We start from the raw sequence: 23,451 nt of genomic DNA, 5'->3' as shown, positions 1-23,451 counted from the left end.
ATATTCCTCAATAATTTACACATTTAGAGTTGTTTTACACACACTACCTTAACGGCTTGATCCTCTCATCACCCCATATAAAAACACAAAAATAACTTCTTCTTCTTTTTTTCTAAATAAAAAACTTGAACTTTTACCTTTGCAATCCATTCTTAGCCAAGGAGGTGTATTTAGTTTCCAAGGATTTACTAGTTGAATAAACATCGTCCATTAATATATACAAGTGAGTTGTCACTTACCTAGCTTGCACCACGGATTTACACAAGAGGGAGCACCACTGCCAAAAGAACGTGATATTAATGGTCATGCTACATTGAATAATGAGATGTTTAATTGAAAATGCATTAAAGAGAAATCTGTAACTCACCTGGTGTTTCCATTTGAGTTGGCAAACAAGTTTCTGAAAAGGAGTGGCGATATTTAAGTGAGTATTGAAAATCTGAACACAGCATACACATAAGGATGAACATTAAATAGTAAACTCACGGGCTGCTTCTCGCGCAACTTGGTACTGGATTTAGAGATGTGAAGTTGTTGTAGGATAGATCGCTGCAGTTTCAATCAACTACATTGCTGTATGAATTTTGAGCACACAATTATCATTCCACTTGTATGATAAGTGGGAAATATTAGTATTAAGTTCTGGATGGAAATGGAACCTCACGTGTTTCCCTTATCTTCCATCAATTGTGGCACTGTCCCGTTAAGGAAGTTCCCAATCAGGTAACTGGAAAACAAATATATCAGAGTTAGCAATTCAACCAAATTTGACTTCAGAACCCCCAACACTCAAAGTAGACATGAATCATCATGTGAGGAGAGTTGAGCCATATAATTACCAACTACGGACCCTATTGACAGCTGTATAATACGAAATATCATCACTGTGTAATAAAAGCACTAATCTTCGATTCAGTCAACTAAAAGAAATGTTGAAAGTTGTCAAACAAACTCTTACATGTCTCCTTCTTGACCACCAAGTTCTCGAGGAAGCAGTCCTGTTAATTTGTTGAAACTCAGATCTCTGCACAAGATATGATGGTATTTAACGAAAACTATAACAACAGGGCATGGTAAGGAATTAAGTTATTATAGAGTATTATTTTACTTTACATTAACATTTTGGTATGTAGCAATGTTACCAATGTTTTCCAGCCACAAATCATTCCAAACCTTTCTTAATAATAGTAGTCAAAACAAGACAACTTAAGCTTAAGGTTTCTGGTTGCGAGTTAATTATCAGGATATGCAAGCAACAAAAGTATTTATTTTAATTTAAAAACAAAATGACCTCGACTCAGAACACCGGAGACAACAAAAAGTTTACGAGACCTAAGGAAAAAAATAATTTTAAGTCGGATTATTTCACTCATCTGGTGTCTTGATCATGTCGCAGGGTGTTAAAATTTTCCTAAAACCTAAAAGAGTATTAGAAACTCTGCTTTGCATTAAAATATCAAAATACACTACAAACCCATTACTCCAAAGAAAAGTTATTATATTGAAATAACTTGCACGAACCATCCAACCAAATATGTATAAATGTTTGGATTCTAAATAGTCAATAATATATAAAGGAAACTAGTGCCACCAAAAAAACCATTATACTAACAGTGAATCGTCAATCTTCAGTTGTGCGGTAGTTCCCCTACAAGGAAATATTTGAGAGAAGAATGGATGGAATATGTGAGAAATGGTTTAGGAGAGGTGATGTGGGAAAACTAAGAACACTTTATTTCTCAAATTTTGGTGTTCAAATTTTCAACTTCTCAACTTCTTCAACCCGAAAAGAGCTCCAACTATAACCAAACTTAGATCTTGAGGGGAATCAAGCGCCAACCATGCAACAATCTGCATAAGTAACTAGGAGTTAAAGTGTGAATATAACAAATGTAGCCATCACAGAATTTTATGTTTTCCATACTGGTTATTTATATGATGCATAGAAACAGTAATAGCCAAATTTTGCCAACAGAAGTTACAAGAAAGTCTCCTTATAACTATTATTATTATTATTTTTTTTTTTTTTTAAATGAAAATTTTATAACTAAACTCTAGTGAAATTTTTATCATAGCAAAAATACTTAAAATTCTCCTACAATTGGATATCCCTAGTGATTCATAATCTATACCTCAAACATTGTCCACAATTTTTCTCTTTCTTGACAGCAGAATATTTAATTTCATAAACAGCAACTAATACTCTTTCCTAGACAGAGATTTAAAGATTAAAAAAAAAACCACCGAAGATATCTTTAGAAGTAGTAGGTACTCAAAAAGAAACCAAATATAGCCCAAGAAAAAATAACATGTAAATTGATCGGCATAGACAATGTGCAATTAGTAAATATGGCATAGTCCCAAAAGGCCCAACATCATACATACAATTAAAAACAAATAAATTCAGTGAATGCCATATTTCAATTCCTTAATAGGCAATTCCTAATACAAATTTTACGTACAGTTAAAATCAAATCAATTCATTGCATGTCTACCCTATTTCAATTCCTTATAATGCTTCAATTAGTCAAGTTCTTGATCATACAAAACCAAATAAGTATGTGGCGGCATATTCCTGTTCAAGAAGTGTATAATACTTATATTGTGTAATCTACCAATCGCTTTAATTCCCTAATTAGGATATTAATTCTTGGATACGGATGAACCCTAATGAACCTTAAATTTAACGAAGGAAAAGAACCTGATATTTTAAGGGTGGGCGAGGCAATATGGAGGGAAATGTTCAGAGAGAGCGGCCGAGATGGGAGACAAACCGAAAGTGTTGAATAATGTAGGGCCAGAAGGAAGCTGACAGAGACGATGAGAGAAACGCAGGCGTAACTTTTTCCACTCACTTTTCTTCATATTTCTTAAAATTCGTGCAAGTCAAACATAGACAATGTTACGTAGAAACTAGGTATAACTCACATTTATGCAAACATTTATAAATAGTTACAAACTCCTACTAAATTCATTAAAACTTGTTAAAGGTGGTGTTTTAATTTACAGCAGTATATTCGAAGTTTAGAAATTCATGAATGCAACGCGAATCAGAAAATCAACATGTTAAGTTGTGCAAAATATGAAAATATATTGTCCATACAAGAATCACACCCTAAGCATACACAAATGACTGTCTATTTTAATTTACGAGGTACTGAACGTATAAAATAACTGCACTGAACCAAGCGTGGCCAACGCGACGACCCCGGTATTTGCTTTGTCGATGTGCTGCTACTGTCAGCTTCAGAATCAACTAAAAACATTCCCTTGTATATGATCTCATTGTGGCGAGGGAACTCTAATCTTTCTTAGCTTTCCATGCTTTAAACTTTCTGCTTTCTTGCTTGTACCTTTTCCATTCTCTAAGGGCTGCCAGAAGCACGTGCAGCGCAACCGGCAGGAAGAAGGGCTGTCGTAGAACGAGACAGCAGATAGTTAGATTGCCTAATTGTGGCTAGGTTCAACATCAACAGCGTAATATTTACAATTGCCTCTAAACAAATGAAGCAAGCAACATACTTAATTCTATTTTGCTGGCTGTAGAGGAAGAATGGAGTGAGTTTAAGTAAAATGAGAACGAACCGAGTAGACAGCAAAGCAGTGCTCAAATGAGTAATAGCTCACGGACATCATGGATGGATGGTAGAAAGCATCCTCCGCAAAGGATCTAGCTCGTCTTGAGGATACTGACACAAAAACAATGTATGAGCTATGGGTTAGAACATGTCTGCATTTCAATGGCAGAAAATATTGCTTCCATCATACCGGCAGAAGCGTCGTAAATTCCAGCAGACACGTTGCTCAAAGCCGATTTTGCAGCCTCAAGAGAGTACCTCACCTGCTCAATTAATGGAATTGGGTATCATATAATGTTCCACTAAACTAAAACCAATATATGACATGGAATATTCACCTGTTCTCCTATTTCCTCCTTAATAATCATTCTTGGAAGTGACTGGACCTGCATAAATATCTTGCTTGTAGTAAAGACAAGGACATACGCTGAAACTATAAGCCAACAAAGAAAGTATGGCGTACCAGTCGAGAAAGTGATCCAAGAGTGGTGGTGCACTGAAGAAGATTATAACATGTGTGCTGCCGTGATAATACATCCAATTCCCTTATAATCAGAAAGTACACATGCTATCAATTTCCGTAGACAATTACTCTTTACAAAAAAGGCATTAACTAAACGGGGAATGTGTGGCTGAATTCCAAACACTTCCAACATGTTTTAGGAAAAGCATAATGAAAATAATATTTTCATTCTTAGCGGCATATAATACTGTCACTAATCTTTTAAATATTAGCATGTTACGACTAGAACTAAAGAAACCACATCTAATTACAAGCTTTTTGTCATTTTTGCCATATTACGCTGAACCAGCTAATAGACTTGCTTACCATTCTGTGAAGCCACTTTCACTGGTCAAAAGTCGCATTGTGCCTGATGCATCACGAAAGATGCCTTTGGACTTCAGACCAAAGAGTTGTCGTAGCTGTCCTATGAAGACTTCAAAGATTTTCCTCATGTCCTGTTGTCACAATTGAGGATAATATACTTATGGTAAAGTTTTTCTACTTAAACCTTATATCTTTTGAGTAGCTTAGCTAGAAAAATTAGTGCAATAACATTTGCAAACTAGTCAGCTTACATAACTTTTCTATGGGAAATATATGAACAAAAAATGGAAAAAGAAAAATAACACAATTTTTAAAACAGAAACTATTACATGAGAATTCAGAACAAGATCACTTAACGATTGCAACTGACCTCAGAAGAAATCATATGCCTGACACGAGTCTCCATTTTTGAACCATTCAAACAAGCTGCATGGTTCCAAACAACAACACTGCCCCACATCTGAAAATTTGGCACATACAGAAAAACTGAGTTTGAAGGGTAAAACACAGTAAAGAAACAATGATTTAAATTTTAAAGCAAACTTAACTCACCGGGGATATAAAGCCATTTGATTTAGAAATTTTCCCATTAGGGAGCTGCAATTGAAGTGGACACTCTGTTGAAGATGGGACATACCTGGGAGAGCAAATAGAACAAAAAGGAAAGGAAACTACATTCAATAGTTTCTAATAACGAATCACAGACTCAATCAGGATATTGAATATCAATCAGATTAGCTGTTGGTAGATGCAAATAATTGTCTGATTTCAAGGTTTTCCCTTAAGTTACTATCTCACAGGAGTGTATGATATCATTACGTTGACCAAAGTACTTCAAGATTATAAACTAAACACAAATTGACAGCAGTAATATTACATAATTTTACATATACTAGTAATAATGAAAATCATTAATGAGTTAAAGATTATACACCACAAGATGGAGGATCTTCGAACGTCCTCCTGCTGCTACTGATGTATCCAAATGCCACTCATTTGAGTTTACCTACAATATCTGGACATATAAGCGTTTTGATGACAAGTTTTAAAATAAATAGTTACTGTTCATTTTATGGCAGAATAAGCAAACATGAAAATTTGGTAATCACACAGAGAGTTAGTCATTACCATGATTTGCAGGCAGCAGGCTTACTAGAAAATGAAATTGTACTACAAGATATAATCTTCAGCAAAATACAAAAATAAATGCAGATGTTATACTGCAATATGGCTCTTCCCTCAACCTTAAGCATGCATCAATTGCAAGAAATTAAGAAAGTTAATAAGTTCCAAACAGAGAACTGATGCTGCAAGCATGCATCAGCTCATTTTTCTTAATTGAGGTCCTTGCGGATAGGAGGAAATATGGTATGCAACCCGACATACAAACTGCACAATATTTGTTTTTTCCTTAGATCAGGATACCCATAGAGGAAGTGTTGAGAGAACATACAAAGAAAGGAAGATCTTTTGTAGTGAAAATATAGCTCCCCAGCATTTCATCCCAGTAAGAAAACGAAGACTTTGGAGTGTGGTACAAGACCTGTTCTTTCATCAAAGATGGTACAATAGTTAATCAACCTGGAGTGATAAATTCAATAGATACAAAATCTAACAAAGAGTTCACAAATATAATTCCAAGCTATATAGTTTACCAAACATTCTCTTAAACACTAATAGACACGAAACAAAGCTTGAGCATGACCTGACTCTCCACGCTTATATCTGCTAGAGGCTTCAAATACTCGAGAATCGGAGCCAAGAGATTATCATCTATCTCTTGGAATTCCCTGCAGAAAAAAGTAATTGAAAATACTTTTCAGTTTGCAGTAGCGAAGTAGATTCAAACTTAAGCTACAGCTGACACTCTGTCAAGGCATTCAATGAAGAATCAACAAAACTAGCAGCATAACCAGACACTGTAAATAACAAACTAGATAAAAAAACATGTAAATATTAACAGTGTTGTTGTAAGAACAAGATATTGTGAAAACGATAACAATAACTGCATCATAAGCAACTTTCCTATCAAAATCACATCAAATAAGTTTTATACCAGTCATAAATCCAATCATGAGGATTAGCATTCAGCAAATTAAATGAAAGCACGATCTTCCCATCTGCTCCCACAGGCATAAACTCCCCACTGATCGACCCTTCCTCTTTTCCACCATTCACAAACGCTTTCACGAAAACAGAGGCCACCTTCTTCACCGCCTCCTCCTCTGAAACTCTACCCACAATCCACCCATGCCTATATTTCCCAACAACTGCACTCACATCCTTCTGTCCTTCCCTCCTCACCACTATCATCGTATAAACATTTCCTCCATTGTCACGACTATCACTTTCGTCCACCAACGAATGCAAATACTCATCGAACAACTCATCATTATATTCCCCTGAATCCTCATACTTGTTCGGCTCACTCAACGCTCCACACTTCCAGTTGAAATCATTGTCACTACGAAAACAATCAGCACCATTTTCTACGACTACAGAAACAGATGAATTATAGCTACAAGCACCGCAGGATGTTGAATCCTTGGCAGCGATTTTCCGCATTTGATGTTCAATCTTAACCGATAATTCATTAGCATCCAATGAAGATCCTCCTGTACCAACAAATACCGCTCGGAATTTGCAAGGAAATTGCAACGGAATCGACTCAACTGCGGCGGACAAATCATCGATTTCTCGGAACGGCAGAGGCGATCTGTAGATTTCTACCGATTTTAACAAAAATGGAAGACCTGCGGTTGCAAAACATAGCAGAAACTATAAACGAGTACAACATAAAAGATGAAACAGTGTGATTGAAATAATTTGCGATGATTTGTACCTAACAGGAAAGAAAAGAGAACAGTGAAGGTGAGAGCGAGGCGTTTCTGTCCTGGTTTGGTTTTGCGTGGGCAATCCTGTTCAGAATTTTCGAGCTTCGAGGGCAGAGGTTCAGCAGCTTCGGCAATTTCCGCCGTCGACGGCGGATTTGGAGCGCTGGCGGCGGCCATTTTCGGTCTATTCGAGCTCTTCGCAGCCGAGAAAACTCACCATTTTCTTTTGTAATTAACTTTGAGCTAATATTTTTGAATCTGAGTAAATAAATAGGAGTAGTATTCATATACGTACTCCATAATTAGATAAGATTATAATTAAATGATCTCATATTTTATGATTACAATTAATTCGTCTTATTTCTTAATATTTGAATGAAAATAAAAATTTTGATTTTGAATATAAAATCTCAAATGATTATATTCTCAAATTCTATATTGAAATCAATTACTATAATTCTTTAAAATTAATTTTAAATTTTACTTTTCAGTTTTTAAGTCTTGACTAATAAGTAATCACGCGGGACACAAACTCGTAATTAATTAAGACTCAAAGTAGTAACAGTAGTTACTAATCTTGCGTGATACTATGCCGAAATTAAATATTGATAAATCCATTCAATGGAACAACACTCGTTATGATTTAATAATGCACATATAATCTATCAAATCGAACGCTCTGGAAAATAACCTCTAAATGAATAGTTGTTGAGATCCCAGTGTCAATTCTACTTGCCCCTTTCCTCGTCGTTGCTACTAAAGGTGCACACAAGTTCGGCCCAGGCCCGACTCCCCGCGAGCAACGACCTCGTAAGCGATACCGAAACCAGCCACAACCAAAACTCACTACTTCCTAACAACAAAAACCTCAACTAGTATACCACCCAAACTATCCTCACTTCCAACCATGGCTATCTTCGAGACGACAGTCGTACTCGAGCAGAAGATCCGCCGCTTGTTTCTGCAGAGCAACGACATGAGCTTCAGCCGCCTCGAGCAGCACATCCTTCTCCGCAGCCTCCATCTTCACCATTTCCAAATCATCAATCAAACTAGATATTTCCTGCTGAAACTGCTTGGCTTCTTCAGCAGCTCTCTCTCCCATCTCCCTCATTTGCACCTTCTCTGTCTCTAGCCTCTCGATTTCCCGCGTTAGAACTCTGGTGCTGCTTCTTAGCTTGCTCAGCCTCCGCATGTAGTAGTGCATACGATCAATCAGAAACCCGAGGAAGAGAGAAAAGGCTGTGATAGATATGCAAGATAACCAGACATCAGCAGCGTTTACAAGCGGATAGGCATAGCCCTCCTTTCTCATCGTGTTAACAAAGATACGATACGAAAACAAAGTAAAAGAATGATAGCAAGAAGTTTAGCATCAAAGTCGATCTATAAAACGATTGCAGATTTTTCAATATGAAAATGAAAATGAAAATGCTTAGATATGATAATTTTGAAATAAGAAGGCCATAGCAGGATTTACAAGTTCAGTTTGCTCAAGGTCTAGATTCGAGAATTGCCAAAACGAACCATGAACTCGTTGAAGCCACAGTGGGAGATAGCACACAATGGTGATCAGCAATCAAGATTCGAGAATCAATTAACACAACCATAAACACATTTTAGCCATTCGGAGAAAGTAAACATAACATTCATTCATAAGCGATCTGTGCACGAACAATCAAGAAGCAAGAATGACCAAAACAATCAAAGTTCAAGAATCCCTAAAAGCAACCATAACACTGAATTTTGAGAGAGTGTATCGTGCATTCTTCTACCATTGTTATCTTATTCCATTCACAGTATATAAACCGGTTCTATATCAGTTCCATTCATCGTCTTCCTTATCTTACCATTCGAGAATAGCTACTAACACATACAATCAAGATACAAGAATCACCAAGATTAATCATAAGCAAACACAACACTAATAAGATCCAAGCCCACCGTAAGAAACCTGTACTCATTCAAGTCGTTCCGATAAGCAAACACAAAAAGTCACTAGCACTTGAGATTCAAGAATCACCCTTAACTCATTATGATAAGCAAAAACAAAAACTCATCAGCATTCGAGACTCAAGAATCGTGAAAAGGAAGCCATGACCAAATCTACAATGACCCTTACCCATAACAGTAGCCTCCAACAGATTAGTCCTCCAAATCACCTGATCCATAGGTGCCATTGCGCCGTGCTTAGACCCGACAACGCTAAACAAGCATGACAACAGAATCACAAAAATAGTTCCAGCTATGGTTGAAACTGTGCCCCTTCTCATTTTCACTTCATCCAAACCCTTCATCACCAATTCCCTCAAAGGCCCAATCTTCACCATTAAAAGGAATGCCACTAAACCCTCACCACACACAATTACAAAGACCGGAGGAATCATCCTTCCCACACACACACACAATTACACTAGTCCCTTTCTGCAAACACTAACTTTTTTCACAAATTGAAGCATATTCAAGAAATGAGCTGATATGGAGAAATGCAATCAATTCTTTATTTCTGTGCAAGCCTTTAAATTTTTTTAAAAAATAGAACTTTTCACAACTTTTAAATTTTTCAGTAGCTATGATAATAAAAGGAAGAATCTTGAATTTATCTTTTGTTCTCTAAAGCATTGGGTTTTTGAGAAAGCAATGACCCACTACGCCTTTCAGCCAAGATTATCTTTGGAAATAAATGCTGAGACAAACTAAACTCTACAATTAATCATATCCCAATTGCTGTTTCTGGTTACTTTGGAGATTTTTCTTACTAAAGGATGAAACTTTAACTTGATTCTACTTTTTCTTGGATAATGGTTTATTAATTGAGAAAGCAGAAAAAAGGAATGGTGCTGAGAAAGAGAGGGAGAGAGAGGTTACATGGATGGAAAAAGAATGAAATTGCAGAGCACACTGCACAATCTCAAATAAATGTAGTACTACTACTTGTCAATCGATATTTATTACTACAATATGTTTTTGTTTTAGAAATATTTGTCATTGTTTAGGAGTTGACAAAAGACAACATTGGCTTGGTGAAACATTTAAACTTTATCTTTACTCCATAATCAACTCAAATGTATCTTCTGAGGCAACTAGTCCCCGTGCAATCTAACATGACAATATAGCAAACGTCATAATAGGCACAAAGAGCCTATTTGAGAGCTGATCACCTGTTTTGTATGAATGAAAGATCTAGACAACGTCCAAACCGCGCTAGGGTTTGTAAAGAGCTATGGTTTAGAGAAAGAATATCTTTTTATTTCTCAATTCTCGATATTTTTGACTCTCTAATGATCTCTAGTATTTATAGAGATCGGACCCTGCTTGATTCGACTCTACGATTCGGGAAAGAATCAAGAAGAAAATCCGAAAAGATTTATTAAAAAAACTATCCTAATATAATGTTCGTTCAAAAGGAAATAAAAGCATAGCAAAAATAAAATAAAATAACTTGGTGACTACTCCATCTCTATCTTCAATAAGTCATGAAATCCTTAAAACGTGCTGGTCTCGACGACACTCGTTTCAGCCCGCCTTTCCTGCTACGCGTGACGCCCTTAGCTCTTCCTCTTGGCTTGCTCGGCGTTGCTTCTTGCGTGTCGTCGACGTTGTTATTCTCCTGCTTGGATTGCTCGTTGACAGGTTCTGGTGTTGCCATGTCGAGGTTCCTATCAACTCCTCCCCGGATGAGATCGACCTTGTCCTCAAGGTTGAGGGACGGGAAATGTTTCAGAAGCTCCAATGTAGGTTCCCAGGAAGCTGTTGTGGGATCACTCGCCCAATACACTAACCACTGACGTTGCGGCAGTCCGTCATGCAGAGCAACCCTCTCCTTCGTCGCCCTCACCGGCGTGTCAACTGGTCTACCATTTCGAAAGACACAAGGCAATTGATCCGAAATCGCCTCAGACAGTGGAGGAACAAAAGGCCTCAAAAGTGAGACATGAAAAACGTCATGGATGCGACTCCCAAGTGGCAGCTGCAAACGGTATGCCACTGCACCTACACGATCGAGAACAACATACGGTCCATAGTATCGTCTACCCAACTTAGCAGAAAGAGGGCGTCCGACAGAGACCTGACGATACGGCTGGAGACGGAGAAGAACTTGATCACCCACCTTAAACTCCACATGTTTCCTATGCTTATTCGCTTGCTCCGCCATTCGTCTCTGCGCTGCAGCGAGATTACCCTTTAATAACTGCAGCAGGGTGGTACGTTCGCCCAAGGAAGCTGCAACAGCCGCGTTCTTGGATGGGGCGGCCGGGGTGCCAAAAATGTTTGGAGGCTCACGGCCATAGAGGGCCATAAAGGGCGACATCCCGATGCTTACATTCAAACTGCAATTCATTGCTAATTCTGCCCAAGGTAGAAATTCATACCATCGTTTGGGTTGGTCAAACGTGAAGGCGCGCAAGTATTTCTCGAGAGACCGATTGGTGACCTCTGACTGTCCATCAGTTTGGGGGTGATAAGTGGTGGTGAACTGAAGCTTCGTACCACTCATAGTTAACAACTCCGTCCAAAACTCACTTAAAAAAATTGCATCTCGATCTGCTTTTCGAGGAAGCCATGAAGTTTGACGACTGTGTTGATGAATAACTTTGCTACCTTGGGGGCATCGAAACCTGTCGGTAACGCACCAAAATGAGCATATTTGGATAGGCGATCCACAACCACCATTATTGCGGTATACCCATGCGAAGGAGGGAGACCCACAATGAAATCCATAGAGGCCGAAGACCATACTGACTCCGGAATCGGCAGCGGCTGAATGAGCCCTGAAGGCTTGTCTGTAATGTACTTCGTGGCCTGGAAAATCTGGCAAGCTGCTACGTAACGTCTCACATCAGTTCGCATTCCCAACCAATAAAACGACGTCGCGACACGAGCAAACGTCCGCCTTTCGCCGGGGTGGCCGGCTGCCTTGGAGTCATGTGACTCACGCAGAATGTCCGCCCGCACCATGGAGTCTCTGCTCAAGTATAGACGGTGCTTAAAATATAGCACACCGTCAGACACGGAGATATGAGCCGGTGCTGTACCTACCGCGACTGCTGTGTGAAGTTGAACCAAGTCGGGCAGCTCCCGATTTTCTTGACGCACTCGGTCCATCAAGGTTGGAATAGGTTGTGAGAGCAAGACAAATAAAGTATGCTCCTCGGTCGGTTCTTCGTGCTCTCGGCGGGATAGGGCGTCGGCGACCCGATTGGAAGCTCCAGACTTGTACTCAATCTTAAAATTAAACCTCATCAATTTTCTTAAATAGAATTGTTGATCCGGTGTTTGTACCACCTGGGATAATAAATCCTTCAAGCTCCGTTGGTCACTACGAATAATGAACTCCCGCCCAAGTAAATATTGTCTCCATTTGTGTACCGACTCGACAATAGCATATAGCTCTTTGTGATAGGTGGATGCAATACGTCGCCTAGGCCCCAACTTTTTACAGAAATAAGCCAAGGGGTGGCCGTTTTGCAGCAAGACGGCGCCAATGCCAAAATCTGAAGCATCAGTTTCAATTGTGAAGGGAAGCTCGAAGTCAGGAAGGTGTAACACCGGAGCAGCCGTCATGGCGGATTTGAGAGCTTCGAAACTGTCTGTAGCAGCTGATGTCTAGGCGAATGCCTCCTTTTTCAATAAATCCGTAAGTGGGGCTGCAATGAGAGAGTAGTGCTTCACAAAACGCCGATAATAGCTCGTCAGTCCCAAGATTTCGCGCAGCTGCTTGACTGTGGTAGGCGTCGGCCAAGATGACATGGCTTCAATCTTAGCCGGGTCAGCTTGCAGTTCGCCGGCTGAAATTATATGCCCTAGATAGTCGATCGTCTCCACCCCAAACGAGCACTTCGATGGCTTGATATAAAAACAGTTGGAGCGCAGAATAGACATTACCCGCTCCAAGTGAATCGCGTGTTCCTCCATCGAAGCACTATACACCAAAATATCATCAAAAAAAACAATAACATATTTGCGCAAGAAGGGACGAAAGATACTGTTCATTGCTGCTTGAAATGTCGACGGGGCATTCGTCAATCCGAAAGGCATAACCAAAAATTCAAAATGTCCGTCGTGTGTTCTGAATGCAGTTTTATGTATATCGGCCACATGCATCCGAATTTGATGATAACCGGATCGAAGGTCGAGTTTGGAGAACACTCTCGCCTTATTGAGTTCGTCGAAGAGCTCGTCAGCCATAGGGATAGGAAAGTGGTCGGGTGTGGTAGCTGCATTCAAAGCACGATAATCAACGCAAAAGCGAAAAGTACCATCTTTTTTCCTTACCAACAAAACGGGCGATGAGAACGGGCTTGTGATGTGTTGAATAACTCCCTGTGACAACATCTCTCTAACTTGACGTTCTATCTCCGTTTTCTGAAAATACGGATATCGCTACAGTTTGACATTGATTGGCCGAGTACCTTCCGGGATATGTATCTTATGATCCCACTGGCGAGCCGGGGGCATGGATGTGGGAACCGAGAATATCGAATCATATGATTCCAGGACCCGGCTGATGAGAGGATCCGTGGGCAGAGGTGAAGCTCGCGGCTCAGGCGGTCCAGCAGCGGGTTCCGTCGAGATGAGCTCAAACAACTCGCAGTCCGGTTCGTGATCAATCAAGGAAAATAGACCATTATAAGAAATCCTCCGCGGTTCGGCGCCATCTCCTTGCAGAAATATGGTTTTATTGTCCCATTTGAACTGCATCGTCAAGGTCTGAAAATTCTTGGTCACATCCCCAAGGTCCTGCAGCCATTGCACTCCTAGAATTACATCTGAGCCTTTCACCTGTAATATAAACAAATCTATATCGAAGGAATTGCCTTGAAGCATAATCTGAGTTTTTAAGCAAGCAAATGAACATTTCAACGATGCACCATTCCCCACAAAAACTCGAAACGGAGTAATAGGGTGAATTGGAAGACTTAGCTGTTCTGCGACGGTGGGCTGAATAAAATTATGAGTACTACCACCGTCAATCAGTACGGACACCTCCTGCTCATTAATAATCCCCTTTATGCGAATAGATCTTGGCTTGAGTTGCGGACCAATCACGTTGACCGCTGAGACGTCACCTGTAATGACCATCGTCTCGCACTCCTCATCAGTCGGTATCTCCAGTTCAGTTGACTCATCATCTTCATCATCTACACCCATTAGAGCGTAGAACTTTTTGCTACATACGTGTTCTCTAGTGTACTTTTCTGGGCACCAATAACACAAGTTTTTTCGAGCACGTTCTGCACGTTCGGCTGCTGATATCTTGACAATAGGGATGCCGGGCTTGGGGTGTGGTCCCACTGCAGCAGGCCGCGGTTGCTGTGTGGTCAGCGCCGAAGTCTGATTCGGTCTGGGTTTCGAGTCGCGGTCGTTCCAGGTCTGGCGTGGTTGGGCACTCCGCGGGTTGACCAATCGTTGGCATGCAGCAAGCTGTTGTGCCAAAGCAAAAGCCTCATTGAGGGACGCTGGGCGTTTAGTTAACAGTTCGAGTTTGAGTGAATCCTACAAACCGGCGATGAAGAGTGATGTCAAGGTCTCCTCCCCCACGTTGGAGGCTTTTTGCATTAGATCTTCGAACTCTGCCTGATAGATTTCAACGGTTGAGGACTGGTGAAGATTGGCCAAACACCCAACATAATCGACATAAACATCAGGGTCAAAACGGTGTTTCACAGCCAACAAAAACTCGTCCCAACCTTTCTCCGGACAATTGTCTTCCCAATAAGTCAACCAACAGGAAGCTGGATGATCAAACAAATATGAGGTCAAGTAGATTCGGTCCTTTAGTGGTGTATAGTGGTGATTGAAATAGCGCTGGATTTTGCGAATCCACTCCATCGCGTTTTCTCCATTAAACCTAGGTGCCTCTGGCTTGATCTTTGGTAGTGGTTCGGTTTCCAGACCCTGCGGGGGTCGCACCAGTGATTGCGGTAGTTTCCAACTCCTGGAGGGCGCGAGAACCGGATCGGGGGGTTCTGCGTGCTGCTTCTTGCTTGCGGCGATCAGGATGGCAAGGCTGTCCTCTATCTTCTTAGCTTGGGTATCTTGTTTGCGTGTGAGAACCTCGAGATCAAACTGGATGGAGAGCAATTTCTTATCCTGCCCAGCGTAGCGCGCTTGGACATCGAGCAATTCCTCCGTCAATTCAGCTGCTGATAAGGGCTGTGTTTCACTCGTCGACATCGTAAGGCACGGGAGAAGAGAGATCAACGAAAGCACCAATTAATAGGCACAAAGAGCCTATTTGAGAGCTGATCACCTGTTTTGTATGAATGAAAGATCTAGACAACGCCCAAGCCGCGCTAGGGTTTGTAAAGAGCTAAGGTTTAGAGAAAGAAGATCTTTTTATTTCTCAATTCTCGATATTTTTGACTTTCTAATAATCTCTAGTATTTATAGAGATCGGACCCTGCTTGATTCGACTCTACGATTCGGGAAAGAATCAAGAAGAAAACCCGAAAAGATTTATCAAAAAAACTATCCTAATATAATGTTCGTTCAAAAGGAAATAAAAGCATAGCGAAAATAAAATAAAATAACTTGGTGACTACTCCATCTCTATCTTCAATAAGTCATGAAATCCTTAAAACGTGCTGGTCTCGACGACACTCGTTTCAGCCCGCCTTTCCTGCTACGCGCGACGCCCTCAGCTCTTCCTCTTGGCTTGCTCGGCGTTGCTTCTTGCGTGTCGTCGACGTTGTTATTCTCTTGCTTGGATTGCTCGTTGATAGGTTCTGGTGTTGCCATGTCGAGGTTCCTATCACGTCATGCTCGAGCTGAATGTACCATCGCAAGTGATAGTCATGAGGTTGTACATAATTCTCGTAAAAACTACTAATATGCTATCAGACTATAAATATATCGCTAGACGTGACATGACATGATAACAAAATAGTTCGATTGCTGAATATGAGTGGATATGAGTGATCCTATTAAAATAATGAACTAGTCACATTTGAGAAAATTAATAACGAAATATGAAGGATTGAAGTAGTTACGAATTTCGATTTTCTTTTTTTACTTTCGTCAATCAACCAATTAGATCATTTGTTGATGGTATATACTCCTTCCGCCAGCATTGTATGCTCCCTCTCTCTTCACTGCTGCAAATTCGTTGCTGAAGAATTTTGCCGCGACCTAGGGCCTAGGTTGATCTAAAAGTGTCGAATTACGTCGTCTTAATAACTACTCCTACAATTCTGCGCATCCAATGGCTGTAAGTTCACGATTTTCAATTTCTTCCCATACGAAATTATATGAATTCGCCTTATTTTAATCAGTCGCTTTGTCTCTCTCTTCATATTTCCATCATCACCTAATTTAGCTTCTGTTATGTTGTTAGTTCAGATCTGCTTCGTGTATATACGTATATGTATTTGTGCATTGGTTGTAGTTTTGTGTAGAAATTCACAATGTTTAATACTAGTACTATTCACATTTGGTTTGAGGAAGATTCATTGATGCATCATGATTATTTGGAGATTGAACTTAATAATTCATACTTTTCTCAATATCTGCATCTAATCGAATAATGCTATTAAGCAGCGTTCAAACGTGCCAAAATTTGGCAACTGGGAGAACGAAGACAACGTTCCTTACACCGTATATTTCGAAAAAGCAAGGAAAAACAAAGGTGGGAAGATGATCAATCCTAACCATCCAGTGGAAAATCCGGCCACATTTGATGATGCTCCGCCACGAGACGAGCCCGACGGGAGGGGAGCAGCGGGGTCGAGGCCCGAACGTAGAGTGAGCAAAGAGGAAGACGCCGATTCCCACAACTCCAGTGAAAATCCAGGTCCAAGGGCTGTAAGCGAATCGACCGGGTTGCCCGCCCTGCCCGAGCCAGTGCAGGATCCGAGCAGAGCTTCGACCGCTCACCTCTTCACCAGAAGAAAGTCGCGGGAGGACGAGACAGCAGTTCACCAGCTTGGGAAGGGAAAAGCCATGATAATAGTAGCCAAGGCACCCCTGGGAGATCCAAGCTAAGGCCAACTAGTCGAGGCGATGAGAGTGTGAGTCTTTCTTACTAAGAATTCAATGTTTGAAATGTATTTTCACCTTATTAAGCAAACGGTGTTGCAATGGCAGCCCGACAAAGGTGCGGCCGTGCCAAGATTTGGCGAGTGGGATGAGAACAACCCTCAGGCGGCAGAGAACTTCACGCACATTTTCAACAAAGTGCGTGAAGAGAGGAATACCGGAGCTGGGAACGTCTCTGGGACTCCCAGACCTCCGTCTTATGGCACGCCCGAGATACAGAAGGACCAACCTAAGGTTCGTTGTCCATTTCATCTGTCTTAGCCCTTTGATTCAATCTTACGTTTGTTTTCTTAACCTTCGAATGCAGAAGGGTTGCTGTGCGTGGTGGTAGAGAAAGAGGAAGAAGATGACAAAGGGTGGCGAACATGTATCGTCTGTGTCGTGATCATAGTCGCCATCTCTGTCGTTCAGGGGTTACGTCTACTTAGTTTTGGTCTTTCTAGTGTCCAGTTTCTCCTAGATTCTTTCATTCTCTCCCTGTTGTTGTAATGAAATATACTACTACCATATATAATCACTGGATTTTCAAAATTTGGAGCACCATTGTTAAATTATACTATGCCTCTGAAGAGTTGATCTTTGATATATTGTCATAACAAAACATCAATCATAAAAAAGAACATAAGAACTGAAATTTCGGCAAATGTTCGACGTTCTCACAAGAAACATACTAGAATTCAATCATCTCGATCAACAAAGACTAAAAAACTTCATACAAAATCATCGGAGATAACGAAAAGCATAGAGTTACAAGATGCCTACTGGCAATAGAAGGAACGAACAACCAACGGGGAACTTCATAATATTACCTCTGGGGATGAGTAGAAGGGGAGGCGAAACATGCTCATCTCTTTGCGGGTTTCTTCCGCCACTCAGTGCGCCCCCGGTTGATCTCAGAACCTTCTTTCGACAATCTCAGGAGATGCAGAAACTGAAGGCGGTCGTTCTCATCTCTTGCAGCAGCCAGAGAGCCGTTGGTTCCCTGAAGCCCTGGAACTGTGCTGTCGTCTATGGCTGGCTCAGGGCTGGTGAGGGAGTCGACTACATCATCGTGCTGGCATTCGCGCCTGTAATCCAACGTTATAGTCTGCAGCTCATGACTGTCGATGATCTCTTGAGGCATGCTCTGTTGGGGGAAAAATCACAATTCAGAATAAAATAACTAATTTCCAAACAAGAAACAGCCATTTCCAAGAACATACAATGAAGGAAATATACTAAATTTAACTAACTAACTAACCAACCTCTAGAACCCATCCAATGTAGGTGACATTGTTTACATGCTGGTTCATGTCAAGATCAGCTCGTCTAGGCTGCGAAAACAGTGGCGCACCCATTATTTCAGATAAAAGGAAACAAAGTTCGAATTATCTGGCAAAACCCAAGGATCTTACCACAAGCCCGACTTTGTAATGATCAGCAGGGTCATCGAGTTTAGCTATTTTCTTCAAGCTAGCATTATTCTCTTCTGGAAAAGCTAGTCTGCCATCAAACAAATTAACAGACATATGATAGTTAGTTGCACGTGCTGTTCATGCAAGATAACACGAAAGATTTTCGGGAGCAGCCTAGAAATTCAGTATACCAACATCCTTGAAAGATAATACACAGAACTTTGGAGCAACTTAAGGCATAACTACCAAGTGAAGGAGTAAATCAGAAAGAAAGACTTCACCTAAGCGTTTTGGGGCAATAAACTAGATATTCGTCACGCACTTCATCAGTGACTTTCTGCAGCCGCCTGGTATCTTGGTTCATCATCACCCACTTGCTGCAACAAAACAGGTAAAGATGATAAAAGGCTCATCAATTACTGTTGAAATCATGAAAGTGCTAGTCGCGTGTCACGAACTAGAGGTACAACCACCGCAAGAAACAAGTGCTAAGAACAGAATTAGGTTCCACCATATCATTAGATAGAGGTTTCCAAGTGATTAGTACGAAATATTAAAGTTAAAGACGAGCCAAGTTTCAGAGTAAGTTCCCACATTGATCACCAAATTTGGAAAAAAAAAATCAACGCACCTAGTTGCCCGTCCAATGACTTCACCAGTAGTATAATCTTTGAGAATCCAATCACGTCTTGTGCCTATCCTTCCTTCACTTTGGCACCATGTCTCGATCTCAACCACATCACTCCTGTTTCATTATGAATATTGTGAAAGCACAGATAAGAGCATTAGCAACCAATTTGCAATTACTAGGCAACAGTTAAAATTCTCAAATTACACTACCAGGCAGGGTATTTGTAGATCTCAATGTGCATACGAGCAGTCACCCATATGAGATGATATTTTCTCATAGTAAGCGTAGTTGCAAATCCATCAGTCGAGAACCCAACATACTGAGCATGGTTGCAACCAACCTCCTGCTCGATTAGAACGCAAAAATAAGTACTAGGTTGGAGATAGTTCGATTTAGCCTCGATGAAAAGATGCGCACAAGATTCAGGCAACAAAAGATGCGAGAACAATATACTATAACATCAGTTTATTCCACTCCAAATGTATACCGCGATTCAAACAAAGTCATGAAACAAAAAGAAAACAAAGACAGATTCATGAATCAAGTTATACACAGAGAAATTTGCAGTAAACAAAACATTCACCATAGTTCAATGGACAAGAGAAACGATTGTATGAAAACATATTCTCAAAAAACCAAGTAAATCTTCTCAACCAATTACAATTTTCCAAATTCTAATCTATACAACAAAGCATGAATATTTCGAGAAATTAGTTTAAATTATATCAACGTTTATTAACCCAAATATGAATCATATTTAAAAAAAAGGACAAACAAGAATTAGGCCAAATTATAAACCAAACACCAAAAAGACCACAAAAGATGCAATCTTGCTCAAAAGAAACACCCACATTAACGCTCAACACACCTCAATCCTCACCAAATGTGCAATCTTCCACCAAATCAGCTAAAATTGCAGATCAAATACACCCATTCAAGTAAAAAAAAATAATACTAAAACCAGCTAATTTTTTAGCGAAGCACCTGCAATAGATTGGCTATGGTTTCAACGGTGGCGGTTTTGTTAATCCCGACCTCATAACACCGCACTATGAACTTCTCCTTATACGACAAGCCGTCTTCGGTCAAGCTGCCGAGCCGCAGGCGGTCGGCTAGGCTCGTCTCCTGCGCCTTGCTCTTTGTCTCGCCCGTGGCCACCGCCGCCACCCGCAGTGAGGCCGCCCTCCGCGGGCGAGCTGAGCACGGCGCGCGAATCACGCCGGGAAATCTGCAATTGGCGGTGTTATCGGCGGCTGCGGCGGCATTGCATGCCGAGAAAGCCCCTCCCCTCAGCAACATTGGCGGTGGCTCGAGCAATTGGGGATTTATCTGGATTCTCGCAAGGAATTGATTGCCACAAAAAATCTAAAATTTGGGCATTATTTTAGTGCGCGTGTTTGTGTTCTTTATTGTAGTGTTCTTCGATATGATCGATGCACGGAGGCTGGAAAATGGGTAACTTTTTTAGGGAAATTGGATTTATTACCTTCTGATAGATCTGTAGAAAATGGAGAACTTTTCATCATTTTCCGAGGGGGTAGTTGAAACAATGATTACAATCTCAATTATTTTTCCTTCAATTATTTTTAGATTATGGAAAAAAAGATTTTCAAAATTGGAAAAAAAAAAATCCTACGTTAAGATGAGAATCACGCAATATGAAATGCCGTGTTTAAAAGATTGGTCACGCCCAACCAATTATCGCGCTGAGATGCTTGTATCGGGCCAACCGAATAGAATTATGATATCCATCGGTATAATAACATAATTAGGTCATTTAATCCTTCACGACTCGCCGATTCGTAGTTGGATTGCCCCAGCATTACCGTCGAGGATCCGGTGTAACTCACCGCCGTCTGTGCTCTTCAAGTCAATCGGGGCATGATGAGTGACGCTGACAACACGTCAATGATAAGGTGGTTGACTTGAGATAATGCAAATAAAGGTTAAATTAATCAGGATTAGATCGCTGAGGATTGAAATACCTTAAGGTGTTAAAGATCGTATAATACATCATTTTATTTGGTGCGCTCAAAATGCCGGAAAATATTAGTTGAATGTGCTACCAATCAGACATTTCGGTACATATGGTGAGATTCCACTTTCAAGAAGCAAAAAATCCAATTTTAAAAATCTACCAAAAGAAGAAAAAAACTAAATATTTTACAAAAGGAAAAACCTTCAATATTATGGAGTAGTACAAAAAGAAAAAGGAAAAAGAAGCTGCCTCCAAATTAATCCCCCAATTCCAACGATCGGAACCCTAATTCCGCAGCGATGAGCAGCAGCGACGTGGAGGCCGGCTTCGCGAAGCTGCAAGGCGAGGATTTCGAGTACTACATGCAGACCTACTCGATTATCCTCGGCCGCAATTCGAAGAAATCGTCTGTGGACGTCGACCTCTCCTCCCTCGGCGGCGGGATGAACATCAGCCGCCACCACGCCCGCATCTTCTACGACTTCCAGCGCCGCCGCTTCGCCCTCGAGGTGCTCGGAAAAAACGGATGCTTCGTCGAAGGCGTCCTCCACCTCCCCGGCAACCCGCCGGTGAAGCTCGATTCCCAAGATCTTCTGCAAATCGGCGATAAAGAGTTCTACTTCCTGCTTCCGGTCAGGAGCATTCTCGGCGGCCCGATCGGACCCCGCCACCACACGGCTAATTTTCCGATTGGGGCCCCACCGGCGGCGCAGCATAATTTGGGGATGCCGCCGCCCTCCGGTGGCGGGGTAGGGCTTGGGAAGAAGGGTAGAGGAAGAGGGGAGTATTATGAGGATGAGTATAATGAGGAGGATGGCGGAGCTGGAGGGGAGGAGGGCTCGTCTGGAGGTAAACGGATGAGGCGGATCGACGCCGGCATTGATGCCGGCGGTTACAGTTACGGCTCCGGTGGGAAAGCAGGGGGGTCAGGGCAATCAGGTAAAAATCGTTCAATATATGAAGTTCATTTAGTACTGGAATTTGCTGAAACAGTTGATAGATTTTGTTTATGATTAGTCTTCAAATTATCACCTATTGTAGTTAAGCATCGGTTTAAATGTCTAAGTTAGGGAAGTTTACACTGATAAACTCGTGTTCTTGTAATAAAGGTTAACTTATTAAATTGATATGGTCTATCTATCTACTGAGGCAGAGATGCAATGTTTCTTTACTATCTAAGAGCATACACATTTTATTTCAGATAAAAAGGGTGGTGGAAGACCACGAATCGACAGGGAATCAGATAACCAGCAGCTCCTTCAGCTGGAGGAGAAGGATGTCGTGTCATCAGTCGCAACGGTTCTGTCTGATCTATGTGGTCCTGGGGATTGGATGCCGATGGAGAAACTTCACACAGAGGTAAAAGAAAATTTGAATAAATCTTGTTGGTGACTATTGCCTTCCAACTTTGTTAGTACTTGCAAAGATGACCAATTGGCAATATCAAGAATCATGTTTCTATGTGATATCTTTGGCCAAGATTTCGATATGTGATACTCGTGTTACTTTCGTTTTGGGATTAACTTCTCTATGTTTCTCCCCCTTGTATAGTAAATGGGCATTTGTAGTAAGCTTACCATCTCCACTCATCTAAGCTGTTGAGTTCTGATATGGAGTAATCATTATAGTGACTATTCCCCCACCAAAACTTGTATTTTACATTGTTTTCCTATTAAGAATGTCTAGATTCATGCGTCATCTTGGTCTGAAAATAATTTGGTTCACGCAGTTGGTGGAGCAATTCGGCAATATCTGGCATCACAGTCGCGTAAGGAAGTACCTGACATCCGAGGATGTTTTGACCCCGGAAGCCAATGGAAAACCATGGCATGGAATGCTCATGTTGTTGAGGAAGTATCCTGAGCACTTCGTGATCAACACTAGATCAAAGGGGCGCGTTGCCCAGGAGTTTGTCTCGCTCGTGTCACTGCTCTCCTGAGAGGGCTCTAAGCATCATGAGCAATGGAACATGTTAACAAGGATGATTACTTTACTTTTATGAAATTTTATTCGTTCCTAGTTAGTTTCGAACATCTGATTGTGTAAATTTTGTCTGAGCAGCAAATATGTTATGTATGATGTGGATATTTGAAGATTGAATCTGAAGAGGTTTGATTGTCAAATAAAATCACCACTTTTGACTCAGTTTATTATTTCATACACTTTTAC

At 40.9% G+C, this 23,451-nt stretch overlaps 4 protein-coding genes, 1 long non-coding RNA gene and 2 pseudogenes across 6 annotated transcripts; 2 read left to right on the top strand and 5 right to left on the bottom strand.

The window, feature by feature from the left end:
• Positions 1 to 90: 90 nt before the first annotated feature.
• LOC148930599 (uncharacterized) lies at positions 91 to 568 on the bottom strand. The gene is made up of 3 exons (XR_016136746.1): positions 487 to 568; positions 368 to 400; positions 91 to 277 (listed from the first exon to the last, which is right to left on the bottom strand). It is a non-coding gene; the product is annotated as an uncharacterized LOC148930599 (long non-coding RNA).
• Positions 569 to 3,048: 2,480 nt separating this feature from the next.
• On the bottom strand, positions 3,049 to 7,487 carry LOC125216406 (GPI transamidase component PIG-S-like protein). The gene is made up of 13 exons (XM_048118107.2): positions 7,250 to 7,487; positions 6,464 to 7,160; positions 6,113 to 6,197; positions 5,861 to 5,950; positions 5,340 to 5,413; positions 4,960 to 5,044; positions 4,778 to 4,867; positions 4,408 to 4,538; positions 4,042 to 4,123; positions 3,917 to 3,964; positions 3,769 to 3,841; positions 3,586 to 3,689; positions 3,049 to 3,412 (listed from the first exon to the last, which is right to left on the bottom strand). The coding sequence occupies exons 1-13, from the start codon at positions 7,416 to 7,418 to the stop codon at positions 3,302 to 3,304; spliced, it is 1,839 nt and encodes a 612-aa protein (XP_047974064.1). The 5' UTR covers positions 7,419 to 7,487; the 3' UTR covers positions 3,049 to 3,301.
• Positions 7,488 to 7,835: 348 nt separating this feature from the next.
• LOC125214161 (uncharacterized) lies at positions 7,836 to 10,148 on the bottom strand. Its single transcript, XM_048115064.2, has 2 exons — positions 9,364 to 10,148; positions 7,836 to 8,483 (listed from the first exon to the last, which is right to left on the bottom strand). Exons 1-2 carry the CDS (start codon positions 9,626 to 9,628, stop codon positions 8,137 to 8,139), a joined length of 612 nt encoding a protein of 203 aa, XP_047971021.1. The 5' UTR covers positions 9,629 to 10,148; the 3' UTR covers positions 7,836 to 8,136.
• Positions 10,149 to 12,848: 2,700 nt separating this feature from the next.
• On the bottom strand, positions 12,849 to 15,419 carry LOC148930598 (uncharacterized; annotated as a pseudogene).
• Positions 15,420 to 16,224: 805 nt separating this feature from the next.
• On the top strand, positions 16,225 to 17,833 carry LOC125214160 (RPM1-interacting protein 4-like; annotated as a pseudogene). Its single transcript, XR_016137045.1, has 4 exons — positions 16,225 to 16,452; positions 16,782 to 17,251; positions 17,328 to 17,513; positions 17,587 to 17,833. The product of XR_016137045.1 is annotated as an RPM1-interacting protein 4-like (transcript).
• Positions 17,834 to 17,889: 56 nt separating this feature from the next.
• LOC125214159 (oleoyl-acyl carrier protein thioesterase, chloroplastic-like) lies at positions 17,890 to 20,766 on the bottom strand. The gene is made up of 7 exons (XM_048115061.2): positions 20,289 to 20,766; positions 19,514 to 19,647; positions 19,305 to 19,418; positions 18,955 to 19,050; positions 18,674 to 18,761; positions 18,524 to 18,592; positions 17,890 to 18,405 (listed from the first exon to the last, which is right to left on the bottom strand). Exons 1-7 carry the CDS (start codon positions 20,601 to 20,603, stop codon positions 18,124 to 18,126), a joined length of 1,098 nt encoding a protein of 365 aa, XP_047971018.1. The 5' UTR covers positions 20,604 to 20,766; the 3' UTR covers positions 17,890 to 18,123.
• A 689-nt stretch (positions 20,767 to 21,455) lies between these two features.
• On the top strand, positions 21,456 to 23,427 carry LOC125214357 (FHA domain-containing protein FHA2-like). The gene is made up of 3 exons (XM_048115354.2): positions 21,456 to 22,221; positions 22,484 to 22,641; positions 23,012 to 23,427. Exons 1-3 carry the CDS (start codon positions 21,582 to 21,584, stop codon positions 23,219 to 23,221), a joined length of 1,008 nt encoding a protein of 335 aa, XP_047971311.1. The 5' UTR covers positions 21,456 to 21,581; the 3' UTR covers positions 23,222 to 23,427.
• The last annotated feature ends 24 nt before the right edge of the window (positions 23,428 to 23,451 follow it).

The sequence above is a fragment of the Salvia hispanica genome, chromosome 3 (genome assembly GCF_029641045.1).
Source record: "Salvia hispanica isolate PSC_SH4W2 chromosome 3, Shi_PSC_v1, whole genome shotgun sequence".
Taxonomy (NCBI): Eukaryota; Viridiplantae; Streptophyta; class Magnoliopsida; order Lamiales; family Lamiaceae; genus Salvia; species Salvia hispanica.
Note: the sequence above shows the minus strand (reverse complement) of the source record. Positions and strands in the feature narration are given on the sequence as shown.